Source organism: Bufo gargarizans, chromosome 3 (assembly GCF_014858855.1).
Source record: "Bufo gargarizans isolate SCDJY-AF-19 chromosome 3, ASM1485885v1, whole genome shotgun sequence".
NCBI lineage: Eukaryota > Metazoa > Chordata > Amphibia > Anura > Bufonidae > Bufo > Bufo gargarizans.
Genome location: NC_058082.1, coordinates 580,837,954 through 580,858,333, shown reverse-complemented (window position 1 = coordinate 580,858,333; position 20,380 = coordinate 580,837,954). Strand labels below are relative to the sequence as shown.

The 20,380-nt window shown below is 42.7% G+C and overlaps 1 protein-coding gene across 1 annotated transcript in view; it reads right to left on the bottom strand.

Moving 5' to 3' along the window:
* The window catches only part of JAM2 (junctional adhesion molecule 2), a 107,485-nt gene that overhangs the window by 41,151 nt on the left and 45,954 nt on the right, over positions 1-20,380 (bottom strand). Inside the window, exon 2 of the mRNA XM_044284334.1 lies at positions 1,443-1,508. Within this exon, the coding sequence (XP_044140269.1) occupies positions 1,443-1,508 (66 nt within the window). The remainder of the gene's footprint in view (positions 1-1,442; positions 1,509-20,380) is intronic.

Sequence of the window (20,380 nt, the reverse complement as noted above, 5' to 3'; positions counted from 1 at the left end):
ATTTTAGTGCAGGAAACTCTGACACTGACACAGAAGGGATATTCCATGTCCACACGGTACTAGGAAGCACTTAGGAAAGAGGATTGATATTGATTTCCTAGTGGCTGAATTATGTCTCGTAATAAATTATCCTGAATATGGTGTCAGTACATGTCAATGCTGATTTTCGCTCATACATAGTGTAGATAAGCCTTATATAACGCACATACACAACTTGAGGCTCCAATGCCGCTCAGTGCTATGCTCCTTCGGCCTATTTGGTCTCTCCTGAGAGAGGCAGGGGTTAACAGTATAGGGACTCGGACCTCCACTTGTCAAAAATGTTTCCTAAGCAAGAGGGGCTGTCACAATGCGCGATATGCCTGAACCAAATCATCATCAATACTGGAGAGACACACTGCGCACTGTGTCTCAGTGTCATACTCCAGAGCTGCATTTATAATTCTGCTGGTTGCTAATGATAACATGTTTGACAACCCCCATTTATCTGCATTCTTGTTATGTACGGAAAGATTTACATTTTCAGATTACTTTGCATGGAGTGACCCAGAGGCGGACTGGGATCTTAAAGCGGCCCTGGAAAAACAACTAAAAGTGGTCCCAATGTTGTAGGTGGGTCCAAATTGATTTAAGTTGGGCCAACACAAGTTGGCAGGGTCAGTAATACCACAGTGCAGCACAAAATACCATCAAACTGAACCAAATACCCCAGTGAAGCACAGAATACCCTCCCAGAAACTGTCCCTCTGTGGTGGCCATCAATAGCTGCCATGTTCTGTCCTCCTCCAGTTGTCGCTAATATGGATATGGAGCAGTGAGCTCTGGAGGTGAGGTGGCCACAACACCAGGCCAGCCCTACCTTCAGTATGTTGCCTGGACTTCCTTTAACAATGACCCCTATAGTTCCCCCAGTAGTATGTACCCAGTCAGCGGCAGTGAGGAGGGCTTGGGAGACCCTATGGGCATCAGCCCACAGGTAAAGATTACCAGTAGACTCTATGGCCAATCCGCCCCTGGAGTGACAACACAGATGCTTGACCACTGCTCTAGTTAAACTCCTCCTTGCAGCAGAGACTTGTATTGTAGAATTGTTTTGGGTTTCAGTGGTGGGGCTTCCACATCACACATTTATCACCTACCCTTAAATATTTTAGTAGGAAAAAAACTAATTTCTGAAGCCTACAGAATTGTGAATGCAGCTCTGGAGTACAATTCAAGTGAATGGGAGGTGAGATGCAGTATCCCAGCATGGCCACTACACTTTGAACTGAGCTATTCTTCAAATCCATTCAAAGTAGGTGGGGGTGCTCGGTGTCCGATGCCCACCTATTGGCTTTCAGTTATCATTACCGAAAGACCTGAAAACCACTTTAAGCCACTGAAAACAATCCAAGCATTAATCAATATAACCATAGTTATGACATAGTTCAGGATGATGTTACCTTCAAATTCAAGCTGTCGCACGTTATAGTTCTCGGAATCCACTATCACAGCGGATGCATCCCAAACTGTAAAATATAAGATGATAACTGGTGAGTTATTCAGTACATAGTAAGAACACATTCTTTAAAGGGAACCTGTCACCAGTTTTATGGTGTCCTAACTAAGGGCAACATAAATAAGTGACCGATTCTCTTAGCAAAATGCTGGGTCACTTTCTTTAATTGACCCAGTCAATCTGCCAACATCTTGAATTGAAAAGCTCCAGCTGATAATGATGAGTCCTGAATATTCATGAGCTCCTGACTCTCCCCGCCCACCTGCTGCTGAATGACAGTTTGTTTCCATAGGAATCAGCAGCAGGTGGGCGGGGGAGTGGCTACAGCTCTGAATTAAATATACGCTGGACTCACTGACATCACGCTGGACTTGAATCAGCTCATTAGCATACGCCATGCGGCATCTTTGTGTGTATATTATGAGGTAACCATCTGTCACACCAATAAGTGAATACATCTAAGGCACTTTTTAGTAGTTAATGATTGTATATAATTAGTTAGATCATAATCAAATATCCACATGACAGGTTCCCTTTAAGTGCAAAAGCCTTCAGCCAGTAAATGCTGCCTACGTCCAGTCATGGTGGGTTTGCACCATGGGGTTTGCCAAATTAGCTGAAAATGGATATGCTACAGGAAAGGGACAAAATTAAAAAAGATTTGCACTCTGGACCATTTATATGTGGAATACTTTTTCTATTAAAGCAACTATAACCAAGAGGCAACTGTTTTAGTTACAAAAATTCTAGGCATCGAGAACTCTGTGTGCTAGGTCCCATAATATGGGCATGTTAGCTCCAATAGCAGAATCTCTTGTCAGAACATGACTCCAGTAAAGCTGTCAACACACGGTGCTATTTTGGTTGGTCAAATGCACAAATAGACAAGTTCCTTTCCCCCACAATAATAAATAAGTCAGCTGCCTAAACTGGGAACAGCCCCACAACATGTCCTTTCCTTCATACTTGACATCGTAAGGCCGCATTTGTCCGTATCGCAGCCGCAACACCGGATCTTCCAAGGTTCAGACGAACTGAAGTCAGATCACTGGTAAAATGCAGCTGCACGATGGTCATCTGAATACAGCCCAAAAATAAAGGTCAACCTGAATAGTGTTCAATGATCAGGGGGAGAAACAGAACTGGATCGCACATCCACAACGCTATGCTTTGATCTAACTCGCTTCTCAGCGCTATAATAAAGTGTACAGTCCCCTATACTGCATGCTGTACAAGAGGCATTAGTGTACATTTTGACCAAAAGGCATAAGCCCACTCACCAATAGCATTCAATGGTGCCTCTTTTCAACCTCTATACAGAGGCCTACGTACCTAGTCCAGCAACATGCCTGACAGTGCCAGGCCTTTATACTAGAAAGGTATCATTTTAGTGTCATCTGGTGGCATGATATAATATCTGTATGGCACCTGAAGACAGTGACTGGACAATGAGTTTTGAAGGTCGTATATCAACTAGCTTTAAACACATTAAATTTATGAATAAGATGTTTAAATGTTTACCATATACACTAAATATATTTATAAGTTTTACCATACACTCTCGAGACCCACCATAAATTGGACAAAAACCACTATATCCACCAGATTTACAATGCCACACATACAGAGATCTATCAAACTTTCATAATATCTGCTCAATGTTCATGAGACCCATCATATGTTCATGAGCTCCAACAAACTTTAATAAAATCCACCGAATGTTCATGAGATCCACCAGGCTCCCATAAGATCCCCAGAATGTTCATGAAACTTATCTTGCCACCATCCTAGGTATGTTAAGGAGATCACCATACTTAGTGGAGCCAACACACAATTATGAGATTTATCATGAGCTCTTGCTACCATCATGTGTTCATAAGATCCATCTTGGTCATGACACTCACCAGACATTAGAATATTCACTGAATGTGAACGAGATCCATCATAAACTCATGATATCCATACACACAGCTCCACACACCACTGTCAATTAAGCTGTAAATACAGTCACGTCGGTTATACATTTACTGAATAATTTTCTTTTCTTAAAGCTCTGGCTCATTTTTTTTACGAACGTCGTGTAATATGGTGCTGCTCATCAGTGTCAGCTGATGGTCTCCCAATTCCACCTCTTTTACCTGGACACCCCGGGTGGTATCACGTGATTTCTATAGGTAAATATATTGTGACTATTACCATTGCTAAATAAACTCTAGTATAATGACTGAGCTTTGAAATTTGCAAGAGATACAGTAGAGTTGGGCCAAGGAGAATGGTGTGGATGTATAGATATTCCTATGGAAAAGATGGAAGTAAAGAAGCCTTCCCTCCCCTCCTCCCGCAGCCTCTGCCCCTGGTATCTGCAGAACGGAATAAATTGGAACAGACAGTAGACTAGACACGTGCATTTCTTGAGCTTGTGTGACATTGATGTTTCCTGTTGCCTATTTTCATGCAGTCGTTTTGCCCAATGGACCATTTTTTTCAATACATTGCAGCTTATCAGTTCAACTTGAGTAAGTGCCGTCACAAACATAAGAGGAGTCCATAGGTTAGGATAGTAAATGATGCTTTAGTTGGAAATGTATATAAAGAAAGAATTGTATAATAATATGGGCTTCAACTGAACATAAAGGGGTTGTCTGGGAGCAAGTACTTTTTTACCTAATGCTCGCAGCCTAAGGGCTCATGCACACAAATGTATTTTTGTCTGTGTCCCATTTTTATTTTTATTTTTTTGCGGCCCATATGCGGAACTATTTATTTCAATGGGGCCTCTAAAAAAACGGAAAATGACTCCTTGTGCATGCCATATGTCCACAAGTCCGTTCTGTAAACAAATAGTACATGTCCTATACTTGTTCATTTTGCGGACAAGGACAGCAAAAAATATGGATGTAACATGGATGTCACACACATGTCATACTTTTTTTTTTGTGAAACCTTATTTTGAGGACCGCAAAATACATACGGTCATGTGCATGAGCCCTAACTTAGTAAAGGTCATAGGCCACACCTATTAACTTCTGACCCACTTAAAAACTGATTGGTAGGGGTATTGAGAGTGGAAATACCAACATCAAACACTAGTCTAATTTTTGGCAGTTGGACTCCCAGTACCTGCATCAATCAGCTAAATGAAGGGGCCACAAAGGTCCACCTCTCCTTTATGGTTTAAAAAGACACATCAGCTCTATATACTGCAACTGACTGCAGCTAATTAGTCGCATTCAAGTTTTCAGCTGACTGGCGGGGGGTGCTAGGGGTAGGATAACTCAACAAATCAAGTATTGATGGTCTATCTTTCAAGGCTACGGACACCTCTGGGGGGGGGGGATTTTTTATTTATTACTGAATTGTATTCATTTTGAGCTAAAAAAAAACAACACGTTTTCAATTGGTCTTTATTAAAAATGTTGAGCCCCTTTCTCTGTACAGCCTTGAGATTCTCTAGTATCTGATGGTATATTTTTACTTTGCTCCATCAGGCAGCTCAGCTGACAGCTTCTTCTCTCTGACCTCATGCACGGCTGCCCTCCATTCATTTCTATGGGAGTGTTGAAAATACCCCAGCGCTGTATCAAATATTTCCTTAAGCCCCATAGAAGAGAATGGAGCTGTGGGCCATTTTTGGCACACCCATAGAAATTAATGGAGGGCCCTCCGCCACTTTGCGGGCTCCATTCTAAAGATAGGTGTGGGTCCCTATCAGACATTAGGGGAATATCCTGAGCTACCAGCAATGCAGAGAGATCCAGCAGGCTGCTCCCTGCTGAATCAGCTTGCTGCATACTAAGCGCTAGTGTGAAACTGGCCTTAGGAAGTCTATTACATCTGCTGCAGTTCAGATTAAGCAGAGAAGACTGGTTTTTCTGTGTGCATCATGATTGTACATGGCTATGCAAAGATGTAGGAGCAGATGGTAGTTCCTTCTTGTCACTACTTGTGAATAACATTGGCACAGATAGTACTGCCTTCCTGTCTGTGTACATTTTGTGGAACAGATAGTACTGCCTCTCTGTCTTTACCTGTAAATGATGTAGGAACAGATAGTCATGCTGCAGTGCCCCAGAGGGACACTGCAAAAGGTTACATTGATGCTACTCATTTAAATGTTGTGATTTGATGTTAAAGCACTTCTTTTGTGCACTATGTATACCGAACAACAATTTACAAGCAATATATAATTTACAATGGCAGATTTGGTTAGGTTACCAGGCTGATGACCTAAGTCATCCCAGGTTAGTAAGTCTTAATTGAGCGGAGCTACAGCCAAGACCTTTGTGTGCAAGCTACTACAAAGTAGGCCCAGAGAAGCCTCCTCCAGGAGACATGGCTCCTGAAACTAAAAGCTACCAGAGAGTTGCTTAACTGAGAGGATACCCCTGAGGAAAGAGAACAGACAACCATGGAAGGTCCAGAACCACTAAGGCCATGCGTTATAGTAAAGGTGACACTGATTTATGGTTTAGGACTTTGCTGCTTGTGGAAAGGGTTAATCGCCTCTGGCACCCTCCACACTTTGAGAAGGACTGGCCAGATCTGCACCCCTGGAGAAAGACTCAGAATACTGCCACCATCATTGTCACTGCCCATACACAGCCACTGGAAAAAGTAACCCTTGTGATATACCTATGGACTGCTAGTGCTGCTATGTGTACTGCAACTCTCATCATTTTTCAGTAAAGAGACTGTTATCGGTTTCAACCAAACAGGCCTGGTCATTAATTCCCTCAACCTTTTGCCAGCCGTGCATCTGTACCGCTGCCTTGCACTCTACCAGCCACCTAACATCAAGGGAACCCCAGCAGACAGGAGACCCAAAACGTTAGGGATTGCCCCCAAGGAAAGAAAGGGTGCATCCTCCATTTACTGTGCACAGCCTGGGAAGTTCCGTGCACTGTGAGTACTACAACCCCTCAGGGTCACAAATACCACTACTACCATCCTCTCTGCCCTGCGCCCCCCTCCTTGTTGCTGCATAGACAATGGCAGTAATGCCTCCTTGTCTCTAGGTAAAACATGTAGGAACATATGGAGTGCCTTGAAAAAGTATTCACACCTCTTGAACTTAAAAAAAAAAAAATTCATGTTACACCCACAAACTTTAATGTATTTTATTGGGATAAAATAATAAAAGTTCAAGGGGTAGGATTACTTTTTTAAGGCAAAGCACATGTGTGGCAATTCTGCAGACCTCTCCCACTATACTAAGAAATAATAGTAGTCATTCCCAATAGAGGACAAAAGATGAACATGAAAGACTAACAGGAACAGGGGAGGGCACTTCAACATATAACTAATTTGACAGAATTATGGGGTAAACTGAGGTTTTTCTTGACTCATTTTCATGTTCCTGAAATTCACATGTGAGAACATCCATCTGCCATCCATGCTCTAATAGAGCAATTTGTGTTAGCTGAGTATCCGGATACATGGCCCCAGGTCACAGCAACTATCTTACTCAATGACCCTGGACTACGAGGGGACACTGCTGGCTAATGCTCGGACTGTTATTTCACTCCCGGTACAATCAGATGAGAATCCGCCAGATCTTTAATTAGAACGTTCATGCAATTATCGTATAGGCATTAGGCCGGAATGCAGGACGGTGTGAGGAGTCTGCATTTTGGCTCTGAATCTCAGTGGTAAAATTTGCAGAGATGTAGATAATTGATTCAAGAGGGACACCAAAGAAAAATGTTCATGCTTCATAAGCTACCAAGCAAGCATGTGATCAAATTAAATAGACCCATCTTTCAGAAAATCCACCGTGACACTAACCACGCATCAACACTTCGTGAACCTTTTTTAAAACAAAATTTCTTCCATTTGTAGTTGAGCTGTGAGATATATAAATGATAAAACACAGACATGGACACTGGACAACATGTAAATTAAAATGATGAAAAAGGTAAAGTTTTTCTCATTTACTAAATTGGATTTGATTGGTTCTTCTATAGCAGGACATATACACTTCGTAGTGGACTATAGTACTGTTTACTAACGAATGGACATATAGCAGGGTGTCAATCTTTTCTAAACTAAACTACTGGCCAGGTTTAGGGTGTACTTACATTTGCTGGTTTTGTGGCAATGTTTAATCTTGTACAAATTGTGGCAAAACTATGCTGTAACATGGCAAGCAGTTGCCGACTGCTAACAGTGTGGTCTCTGGGTTCCAAATCGAATGCTATTTTGCTTAGATCTGTTGGGGTGAGACAGCTCTCCATGACTGAGATTGATCCTATGGAGTCTGCAAGTGGTTCTAGACCACTTTCAATGTGAAACCATGATGCTCCTACTAGGAACAAGACCCAAGTCTATATTGTAACAGGCTACAGCGGCCTTGTTTAGGCTGGTTAATGTGAGCTGCTCAAGGCACTTGTTCAAGACTGTAACCTCTAAACCAGATAACTAACTATGCTATGCGGTTTCTAGCTTCCGTTTGAGTTGTGAATTGCTGGTGTGTGGATCTCAGCTGAGTTCCTGGTGCTGCCATAGCTACTTGAAGTGTTTTCTTTCCCTTTTGTATATTGTTTGGGTTATTTTGTGTTGCATTTCCCTATCATTTGTATTAACGCCTGAGGGAGATTCCTGTTCGTCCTTCCTTTTGGAGGAACAGGTTGTCTCAGTCCTGACATTAGTACCAGGGTCCTATAGGGGGAGTTAGGACACTAGGTATTCCGGTGTATGAACTACCTCTGGGGTCTGTTCATACTGGTAGTTAGTCTTTGATTAGGGTTTTATTAGGAGGTGTCCATCTCCTTTCCCTAGTTTCCAGGACTTATTCCCTCACCCCTTTCCCTCCTATGTTCGGTGTGGTGTTTCCCTCCCACACCCGAACGTGACAATATGCCCATCAAAGAACATCAAAGTACCAAGTCAGTCATGTGCCATTCTACTGAAACTGTTATTAGTCTGCATTGTGCCAAGCTACAGTGGCCTTCTGTATGCTGTTAACGTGAGCTGCTCAAGATGTTTGTTCAAGACTGTAACCTCTAAACATTTTGCCTGCCAGAGAACTGCAACCACTAAGCTGTGTGCCCAGAGAACTGCAACCACTAGGCTGTGTGCCCACCAGAACTGTAACCACTAGGCTGTGTGCCCACCAGAACTGTAACCACTAAGCTGTGTGCCTACCAGAACTGTAACCCCTAAGCTGTGTTCCCACCAGAACTGTAGACACTAAGCTGTGTGCCCAGCAGAACTGTAACCCCTAAGCTGTGTGCCCACGAGAAATGTAGCCACTAAGCTGTGTGCCCACCAGAGAAATGTAGCCACTAAGCTGTGTGCCCACCAGAAAACTAACTGCTAAGCAGTGTGCCCACCAGAGAACAAACAACTAAGCTGGGTGTCCACCAAAGAACCGTAACTACTAAGTTATGGACCCACCAAAGAACTGTACCAATTAAGTCATGTGCCATTTTACTGAAACCACCAAGCTGTGAGTCCATTAGTAGCACCTCCACAACAGACTGTCCCAACACTAGAGAGACACAATGGAGAAGCAATGTCCAGTGGTGCTGCCATGGAGTCTGGTTGCCAGATTGTCGCACCTACAATTATAGGTCAGAAGCAATTAGTGATCACTGTGGATGATCAGGGAGGTGAGTGAATTGGGCAGTGGAGATCTACACCATAACACCATAGGAGCTAAAGGAATGTAGGAAAAGTAACAGGGCAGATAATGAATATGGTTAAGTTGAACCCATTTCAAGTATGGTATGGGGCCCTGTGCTTACTTGTTACGCTCCTGAATCTGACCACATGTATGACTTCGATGAATGAAACACTCAGATGAGATACACCCGTGTAATGGGGCCTTTAGGTAGCCATGGTTGTCAAATCCTCTAATTTATTTATGGAAAAATATTCAGCTATTTCTAAATTATTTGTACACAAAAGCTTTATCTACAGATTTCCCTTCATAAACCTCTCCATGAATTACGGATGAATGACATCGCAATCACGTTACCCTTTTACATCTAAACATAAAAACTCCGGAGCAGATGTTGCATTTACTGGCAATGGGTCAGAAGAGCGGAAGAATAAACTGCGAAGAACCATACTGCCAGCAAGCGGGACGTGTTAACCCAGTATGCTGTTTGTACGAGGTCCTCCCAGTATAAATCTTGTCTGCACCAGTCTAATGGTCTCATTTTTTCAGAAGCACAGTAAATAAATGAGTACAGAGCACGTGAGGGAAAGGGACACATAGACAGGGGGTATATATCAAGAAGGATCCTTCCATATATAGAAATGGAAGCCGCTTCCATAAACTGAACGTCTTCAGCACAGAATATGTCTTTACGTATAGGTATGATAAACAGGCATTGAGATTGATATGGACGGTGCAGAACTGAGGTTAACATTTCATACAACTCGTGCTGGTGTCACCTAATGTGCAAACTATAAGAATACAATATGTACCTGAGCGCAGCTCTGAAGCAGCAGCTACAGTTAATGGGGCGGTGTTGTATTTCTCTGCACAGTGAGTGACCCGGGAGGAGGTGATGGCATACTCTAGCAATAAACTTCTTATAGTGGGAAAACTACTTTAATTGCATATTAAAAGCTATTGCTGTCAATCGCCTACACAGATAAAGCAGACAAATCTGTTAATTGCAAATAACCCCCCTTCTCAAAAAACGTCACATACCACAGTGCTAAGTGACCAGCTGCATAGTCCATTTCAGATGGAGTCACCTTATTTTGGACCCTGTGTTTTTTTTTTTTACGTATAAAACTAATAATAGTAAAATATTTAAAGGGTTTTCTGGAATTAATATCTGAACAGAGAGTGTCCGACTCCTGGCATCCTTGCCAATCTGCTGTTTGAAGAGGCTCTTCAGTGACGTCATGTTCATCGGTCACGTGGCATAGGCACAGCTCATTCCCATTTAAGTGAAGGGGCCTGATCTACAATACCAAGCAACGCCACTATACAATGTACGGCCTGTGCTTGGTAAGCCCGGAGAAAGCTAGGGCGCTCACAGGAGCGGCGGTGCCTTCTCAAACAGCTGATTGTGGGGGTCTCGGGTGTCAGACCCTCATCAAATCAGATATTTAATCACCTATCCTGAGGATAGGTCATTAGTATCAAAATTCTGGAAAAACCCTTAAAAGAGGACCCGTCTCCTCTCCAAACATGTCTATTTTAGTAACTACTTGCATTCTCCTTGTAATACCAATTCTGTAGCATCGATTCTTATAATCACAAGAATGGCAGCATGTAATACTACATTTCCCCTGTAGTGGCCGCTGTAGGGAAAATTAACTGCTGTTCAGCTAGACCAGTGGTCAATCATACAGACATTGTATAATATGTCACCAGGATTTTGGGTATAGAGCTGAGGACATGGGTTGCTAGATCACCGCTAGCACATCCGCAATACCCAGTCCCCATAGCTCTGTGTGCTTTTATTGTGTAAAAAAAACGATTTGATACATATGCAAATTAACCCGAGATGAGTTCTGTACATGACATGAGTCAGGGACAGGACTCATCTTGGGTTAATTTGCATATGTATCAAATAGTTTTTCTTCCACAATAAAAGCACACAGAGCTATGGGGACTGGGTTTTGCTGATGTGCTAGCGGCCATCTAGCAGCCATGTGCTCAGCTCTATGCACAAAATCCCGGTGACAGGTTCCCTTTAAAGGGGTTACTTCGTCACAGGAAACCACTTATTTTAAGCATCAGTTATATAATACACTCCTATCTAAATTTAAGAATATCATATGAATAGTTATCTACTTCCATTTACTTAAAAGAATATTTCGGATAGGGGCTAAATATTAGATTGGTGGGGGTCCTACCGCTGGCACACCCCCAATCATGAAAACAGGTACTCTGTAGCCCTCCGAAGTGAACAAAGCACCAGGTCAGACATGCACAATCTATATGAGTTCCAGAAACTGAAGAAGAAGAACTCCCGTAGAGATGAATGGCACGGTAATGTGCATGCCCACCAATTATTTTGTGGGACTGTGAGTGGTATGGAGTGCCAGTTCTCGTAATCAGTGTGGATCTGAGCAGCAGGACCCCCATGATCTAATAGTCATCTCCTATCCTGTGAGGAATGACATCTCACAACCAGAATACCCTTTTAAATAATGAATAAAGCCTTATCAGAATATTGGTTGACTCCATATAATGAAAACATCTTTCTAACCATGTCTTCATGGAGACACCTTCTCCATTCCAGAATGAGACAAGGAGGCATCAGTGTTAGTGGAACATTTGGTTTAAGAGCCAACAGCAGCTAGTGACGTATGTCATGCACTAAACCTAGGGCCAGGTGGCATCTCTAACTCTGGTGGCCTAAAATGTATCCTTGGACTTCGAGGAATGCATCAAGATGCTGCTACCAGCTTATGACAACTATGTGGTATGTGAAAAAGCCTAGGAATGCGAGCAACAGAAGGCATCTCAGCAATCTTGTCCTCCAAATGATGATTTTACTATGAAATATTAGGTAAATAAGAGAAACCAATCAACAGTCAGTGTGAGTCCTCGTAGATCGTGGCTCTTGTCTGTGTATGTAGGAACCCTCACACCAGACTAGAACATTCCTGCTTTTACCTCCCCTTCTACTTGCTGGACAGAGGAATGTAACAGCTGGTCCCAGGCGTATTTGATGTGACACTTTTCTTTTGTTTTGTGGTTAAAATTAGGTCCCGTGTGTTATCACACAGTGACAGTCGAACCTAAATAGCCCAGCATGGTATGAAAGCAATGTTAAAGATGAGGGTTGTTAAAAAAAAAGGGCCAATTTCCTGGGAGTTTAGGCTCTCTAGAAGACTGATAGAGCAACCACATCTGAACCAGCCAACATTAGTAATTTTCGGGGATATAGAGCATGGCACATGCATATGTCACAAGCAGAACGGGTCTATGAAGACCTTACTCTTACAAATTTTTTTTTTACAAATGAACCATAGTAGGTGGTAAGGTAATTCAATTCCTTTCAGATCAACAGAAAAACTGTTATGAAGTTGGACATCAATGGCTTTAAATCATCACGGCTCAACACAATTTAGGATTTAAAAAAAAAAAAAAGTAATGAAAATTAGGAATTAGTTTGTGGCAAACCTAATCTTAGTTTTAGATACCAGAATATGTGGTATGTGTATACTGCATAATAGACAAGACATAGCACCACCGGAGAAGACTAATCATCTATCCAGGACTTTATGTTCTACTGTGAATCAAATGAGGATGTCACCAAGTTTAGAATTTATATATAAAATATAGCAAGAAACCATTTGGATAACCCATGCCCCTAATGCCCTTATTGGAGCATATGAAGATGATAGACCATTATGATCTTCTTATGCCCCACTAGGGCACATTCCACCAAGTTCCCACCAAGACTCAATGTGACCATGGTTGACCATTATTCATAAGTGGTTGTATGGAAAGTCACTCTCCAAAAACAGAAACTGGCGAGCAGCTAACCACCAGGTGAGCTTCACTCTTTGAAGGGGTTGTGCAGATTGGACATTCTCTCTAAGTAGTCATTTATACAGCGGAATCTAGCATGAATACATTGCAGTCCCTCAGCTCTGTGGTTACATAGTGCTGATGTTCTCTTGGGTGGCCTCAGGCTCTATGCGTCCTTTAGAAGCTAAAACACAACACATGCATCCCCTATAGCTACGCCATTGCGCAGCACAAACTGGTAATATGATCGACCATATGGTTTACTTATTTATGGTGTTAGATGAACGTTTAAAAAAAATAATAATCATGGTCCAAATTAAAGAACATACAGATTAATTTGATAACTGCTGCAAAACGTTATAAAATAATAAGCTTTTCCCAAGCAAGATGTCATATAGCTATGCAGATGGGAAACAATATGAGAACTGGAATGATGCCTTTAAATGTCGGAAAAATCTACAGTAAACATGAGATTTCTGCTCTGGCAGGTAACTGTACTTCTGCATGACTCCCCCCAAGTGAGCCCAGTCAACGGCCTCCAAAGAGATGCTTGGGTTGTACAATTTTTTTTTCCCAGCGAAGCACTTCTTTTTAAGCTACACTTTGATTTATGTACTCAGAGAAACACTATGCAGCCATGACCGTAATGGTGCAAAATTATAAAAAAAAAAATAGAAACTTCTATAGCCAGTGAAGGCATCAATTTATGGACAGAGTAATATAGTCCTGAACTTCAAAAACACTGGAGTCCTCCTGAGTATGGTCAATAACACATATTTATTACATGACCACATTTGAGGGTTTATTTTGCAGCCTAAACACGCTGACCCATATAGTTCTACTGTGCTAGAGTTCTCAGCTGCTTGAAGTGTGGATTTTTGTGGAGGGACTTGCAAGGCAATGATAAGGCTTGACACTCAGGTTTATCATTTTTCAAGATTCAGCCAGACCCTGTGATATTGAGGAGATTGGGGTGTCTCAGTGCTTTGTAGGGTGTATTTAGAAGGTGTTGGGCAGCCCACCTAATCTAATAGTATGGGCATGACCAATGGACTGTCAGCCAGCATGGTGCACTGCACAAGACTGTGTTACTGGCCCCTTATAGAACAGTGCTCCAGACAAAAAAAAAAATACCTAGTAGCCATTGGCTCCTGAACTGAAAAAAATTTAGGAGCCAAATCAAATTTTTAGTCGCCAAATCGAAACCGAATCAAAATTTTGGTATCGTGACAACGCTACGCCGATCAGATCGGCATAGGGTTGCTTTGATACCAAAATTTTGGTTCGCTTTCGTCACCATAAAAAAGTATTGCGATACTCAATACCGCGCAAAAAAAAACAAAAAAAAAAGCTGCGTGCATTTAGCATTTTATGAAACATTCGGCCCATAATAGAACAGTCCTATCCTATTTTTTGGGGTGACAAGGTGACTAAAAAATGGCGAATGCTCACCGCATAGGAGATATTTTTTAATAATTTAATAGTTTGGACAGCGCTATGTAATATGTTTATTTATTGTTTATATATTTTATATGTAAATTTGGGAAAGGGGGGATTTAAACTTAATATTTTAGGCTACTTTCACACTAGCGTTTTTCTTTTCCGGCATAGAGTTCCGTCCCAGGGGCTCTATACCGGAAAAGAACTGACCAGTTTTATCCCCATGCATTCTGAATGGAGAGTAATCCGTTCAGGATGCATCAGGATGTCTTCAGTTCAGTCATTTTGACTGATCAGACAAAAGATAAAACCGCAGCATGCTACAGTTTTATCTCCGGCGAAAAAAACTGAAGATTTGCCTGAATGCCGGCATTTGTCCCTATAGGAATGTATTAGTGCCAGATCCGGCATTCAAAATACCGGAATGCACCCGCACTAAATCCAGACCCATTCACTTCTATGGGGCTGTGCACATGAGCGGTGATTTTCACACATCACTTGTGCGTTGCGTGAAAAATCGCAGCATGCTCTATGTTGTGCATTTTTCACGCAACGCAGGCCTCATAGAAAATTAATGGGGCTGCGTGAAAATCGCAAGCAAGTGCGGATGCGGTGCGATTTTCACGCATGGTTGCTAGGATGAAAGTCTATTCACTGTATTATTTTCCCTTATAACATGGTTATAAGAGAAAATAATAGCATTCTTAATACAGAATGCTTAGTAGAAGGTCAATATAATAAACATTGGTGACGCAGTGCGCCCCCCAACACCCCAGTATGATAAACATTGGTGGCGCAGTGCACCCCCCCAACACCCCAGTATAATAAACATTGGTGGCGCAGTGCGCCCCCCCTCAATATAATAAACATTGGTGGTGCAGTGGGCAGTGCCAATGAGGGTTAAAAAAATAATTAACTCACGTCTCCTGTTCTTTCTTCAGGACCTGTCAAAGGACCTGTGGTGACATCACTGTGCTCATCACATGATCCATCACCATGGTAATGGACCATGTGATGAGCTCAGTGACGTCACCACAGGTCCTGAAGAAAGAACAGGAGACCGGCAGCTACGCGATCAACTAGAGGAGGAGAGTTAATTTTTTAAAATTATTTTTTAACCCTCATTGGCACTTCCCACTGAGCTACCAATGTTTCTTATACTGGGGTGTTGGGGGGGCGCACTGTGCCACCAATGTTTCTTATACAAATACAGGAGGCGGGTGCCGGAATCAAATAGCCGGCACCCGACCTTTGTGACAGGGAGCTGCGATCAGCGGCAGTTAACCCCTCAGGTACCGCACCTGAAGGGTTAACTCAACTGCCGCTGATCGCAGCTCCCTGTCATAGAGGTCGGGTGCCGGCTATTTGATTCCGGCACCCGCCTCTTGTATTTGTATTACAGGTAAGTTTTCTTCATTGGTGGCGCAGTGGCCATAGCCCCTCCCCTCCTCCTCCTCCCGTCTCGTCTTATTGGCGGAGGCGGCGGCAGCAGCACAGGGGGGGAGGGAGGGAGACTCCTCCACTGCGCTACTGAGAAGAACATCGGCGGCGGTCAGAGAACCATCATCTCCTGTGCCCGCCGCTGTTCAACGGCAGAGCTGCGGCGGCGGGTCTAGTCGCAAATGGCGACAAGACTAAAAGTCTTGTCGCCATTTGTAAATACTAAGTCGCATTGGCGAACATTTTGGTCGCCATCTGTAGCCCTGTAGAAGCCATGTTTGTGTACTGTTCAGATCCCGAATTGTTATATGTGCTTGTAAAACAGATTCTTGTCAGATTAAAGGGGTTACATGGGAATTTGATATTGAGGGCCTATTCTCAGGATAGGTCATCTATATCAGATTGGATGGGGTCTGACTCTTGGCATCCCTGCTGATCAGCTGTTCTAATAGGCTGCGGTGCTATCACGCTTTGGTGTGGGAGGGAAAACACCACACCGAGCATAAGAGGGAATGGGGGGGGGGGGGGGAGACAGGGAATCAGGCCTGAGAACTAGGGAAGGAAGATGGACACTTCCTAGTAAAACCCTAACCAAAATCCTGACTGACTACCAGTGTGTTCATACGCAGGAATATCTAGGGTCCTATCTAGCCCTATAGGATCCTGGTACTAATGGACTGGCAGGAGACTACCTGTTCCTCCAAAGGGAAGTACGAACAGAAGTCTCCCTCAGGCCTAATACAACCAATAGGGAAATGCAACACACAGAACCCAAACAAAATACAAAAGGGAAAGGAAAAATTTAACTTCAAAAGGGCTATGGAAGCATTAGGAACTCAGCTGAGATCCAACCACCAACTATCCACAGGTCCAACAGAAGCTATAAACCGCACACAGCATTGTGGGAGAAGCAACTATAAATAAGGAAGGTCAAATGACCACATAAGCAACACCTGGAGGCAAGGGGTGTGGCCATTCCCAGAAACACCACAGACGCCTATTGATCGACAAGGAAAACCTGTCAGATCAAACCACGTGTTGCCAGTCTCACAGACCTCCGTCGCCAGGACATCCGTATGTCTAGGTACGTCCGTGACAGGTGCGCATTGAATACTTAGGCCTCTTTCTAGGCCAGTGACATCACCATACATCAGTCACATGGCCTAGGTGCAGCTCAGTCCCATTCAAGTAAATGAGCCTGAGCTGCAACACCAAGCATAGCCACTATCCAATGTACGGCAGTATGCCTGGTGAGCAGACTGTTTAAACAGCTGATCTTATACTGATGACTAGAGATGGCCTTGCGGTTCGCCCTGAGGTCTTTTTTGCGGCAAATCGACGAACATATGGCGATATTCGCATCCGCCATATTCTTTTGCATTGCGCCGAACTTTGACCCATGACACATCCATCAGGTGGAACAGGACAGCCAATTAAGACATTTCAGCACATGGACCCCCCCCAACCCTATAACAGAACCCGATCTGGCAGCCATTTTACATTATGTGTTTTGCCAGTGTAGGGAGAGGTTGCATTTTGGAGCAGGGACAGGCTGTTAGGAACTTAGGGACACCAAACGCTAGCTAATAGGGCCACAAGTCCTTTTAAGGACTGGTATAGGTGTGCTATCGACAGGTGTGATATATGTGATATTATAGTGCATTTGTATGCTTCCAGAAAATACTGATTGAGGCCTGCCATATACCAGCGTCCACAAAATAAATATTGTGGGTTTTGATATACCTGCTTCAACTAACAACTGATTGAGGCCTGCCATATATCAGCTTCTACAAAATAATGATAGAGGTTTTCCATATACCTGCGCCCATAAAAATTACTGCTTGAGGGTGATATACCAGCTTCAGCTAACAACTGATTGAGGCTTCCACAACTACTGCTCTTCTCTAGGGACTTTGGCACAGGGTCATTTTGAAAATGATATTCAGAGGAAGAGTCAGGCCTTTCCGCAGGGGTGGTAGGGGTCGGGCAGGTGCACCAGGCCGAAGCCTAAGTGGGAAGTTGGAGAAGTTATGTTCAATTATGTCATCTTCGGGTGCGTGGCATTACATTTCCGAATGAGCTCATAACAGAGTCCCTAGACAATTTGCTGCTTTTCAGCCTGGACCCGGGTGTGGTCATAGCCCCGCAGGATAAAGATGCAAGCATATAATCCCAATTTTTGGGATTACAAGTATTGAAAATAATGTTCTCAACAAAACAGTAAAAAGTATATAAGTATTTGAAGGGAAAATATTAGATTTAATGTTACTGTTATAAGGTCGGATTGTAATGAGATTGTATGTGCGTGGGGCCTGAGCAATCGGATATTGGCCAGCTGAGCAGAGATGTACCTGTCTAGTGAAGTGACGGTATGGTATGGGGTGTAAAGCTGGTTCGCCTCCCCGTGGTGCACCCTGGGTAACTAAATGAACCAGCAAATACTGGCGGTCTGACAAAGAAAGCTTCTCCTGAGTTCTGACCAACAGGACAAAAAAATCTAATATATAGACTGTGTGTGTGTGTGTGTGTGTGGGGGGGGGGGGGTATAGGGGGTATATAGTGTGCGGCAGAAAAATGGATGTGCAATGTGCATGTGAGAGATATTTCTATGCTGTCCATACGTACATGCTACAGACATAGTGCTGTGATGTTACAACAATATCTACTTAGAACTGATAAAAAGTTAAGTTGTAGGTATGACAAAAAAGATATTCGCATTATAAGAGGCCATTTTCACAATTGTGAATATTTTATAACACTATCTGCATATAAAACGATTCGTCTGACATGCATGTGAAATGTAATCAAGTACACTGGTGAAATTACTTCGTGATCAGGAGTTCTTCCTCACTGTCGCGAAATTTGCTTCCAACCATCTTTTCCAATCGCATCAAACTTCAAACCAGTTGCTAGACTAGGCCACGCCCTTTTTGCACATGCGCATTATAAGAAATTTAACTATGCGATTTTCGCATTGAAAAAAATAAAAAATAAATGAACGGAGATAGCTGCACATTTGTATACATCAAACCGAAAGGAAATTAGGTTTTTCTTGGCTCCAGCAGAGCACATTTTTTAGAGTTTCCCTTTAAGACGCATAAAAATGGCCTCTGATTAAAATACATATTTTTTGGGGGGGGGATTTTTGCCGATAATCCGCCTCTGGTATGTCACTGTCCATATTGTGGGACTATTTGTGTAATCATAGTTTGTATTTGGTGGCTCCAAATATGACCTGAAGGTTTTCCAGGTTCGCCTGCTATTAAAGTCAATGTGCGCGATGCGAACGCGCGGTTCGCGAACATTTGATCGAGAACACACGTTCACGAATCGTCCCGGCTGATGTTCGTCGATCACTACCGATGACCTATCCTGCTAACAGGCCATCAATATCAAACTCACAAATAACCCTTTTAACCATCAAGGAAAGTCATACTAGAGACGTAGAGGGATCATAGCAAAGGCATAACTTGAAGCTCCTGGGCTCCAAAACAAAATCTGTAACAGGGCCCTCAAACTAGTACTCATGATTTGTAGAACTGGTCTCTTTCTATTTGGAAGAGGGACTTCTAAGGCTCCTCAAGAGGCCAAAACCTTTGTAATGCCTGTAGCTACAGCTCTACTTCATAGCAAAACTCAAACTTGAATGGGGCTTATCTACGATACCAGAGACGACCAATGGTTATAAGTGCCATTGTTTCTGGAGAAAAGCAGACCCTGGTTTTGTAATCACAGACAACCCCTTTAATAAGATCTTGGTATGAATGGGCTTCTATTTATTTCATGGCATACAATCTATAGGGGAGACCCACCGCTATGACATTCATATGCCCTAATGGGTCATATGGATGGGATTTTCTTGAGACACCGCTTTAATGCTTATTTCAAAACTTATACCCAATTAAAAAAAAATCTATTTATATTTTATATTACACAGGCGTTTGTCTCACATTGTTACCTTACAACTGGGGGTGTACATATATAACTTTCTGGAATTTAAGATAACCCTTTGTTTTCCTTCTATATGTGGACACAGGGGTTGTAGCCATGTTATAAGTTAAAACCCATATTCTTCGGTATAAAAAGTTCTCCAAGTTATTTTTGTAACTTTTCCTAGCGATCTCTAGATAAAGATCCTCTGAGACAAAGTTCCCTAAAAGGTCATTAAATTAATACATGATATGGACTTGTCTCCAAATAAGTCCCACAGAACTTTACATCTTCACATTCACATAAGATTATGCTCTCAAACACTCATAACTGTGAGAGAAAACATAGATGGTCTGAAATGTGTTAAGATCTTCTTGATGTCATTTCCAAGTGGATTTTACCAGCAGCGGTATTACTTACTATGCAAAGGTTACACTAGAACATGATATCTGCAAGTTCTGCGCAAACGCAGAAGACTGTTATTCTGCAATTGTGGACTTCTACTCGTGATCTCCACTGAAATGGGGACAGACCAAACAATGGCTTACGGGCCTTGGACTTCACCTCATGGGTTGTAGTTACGAAGTATGAGGGTGCTGACCAGACTTAACAAAAGCTGCACC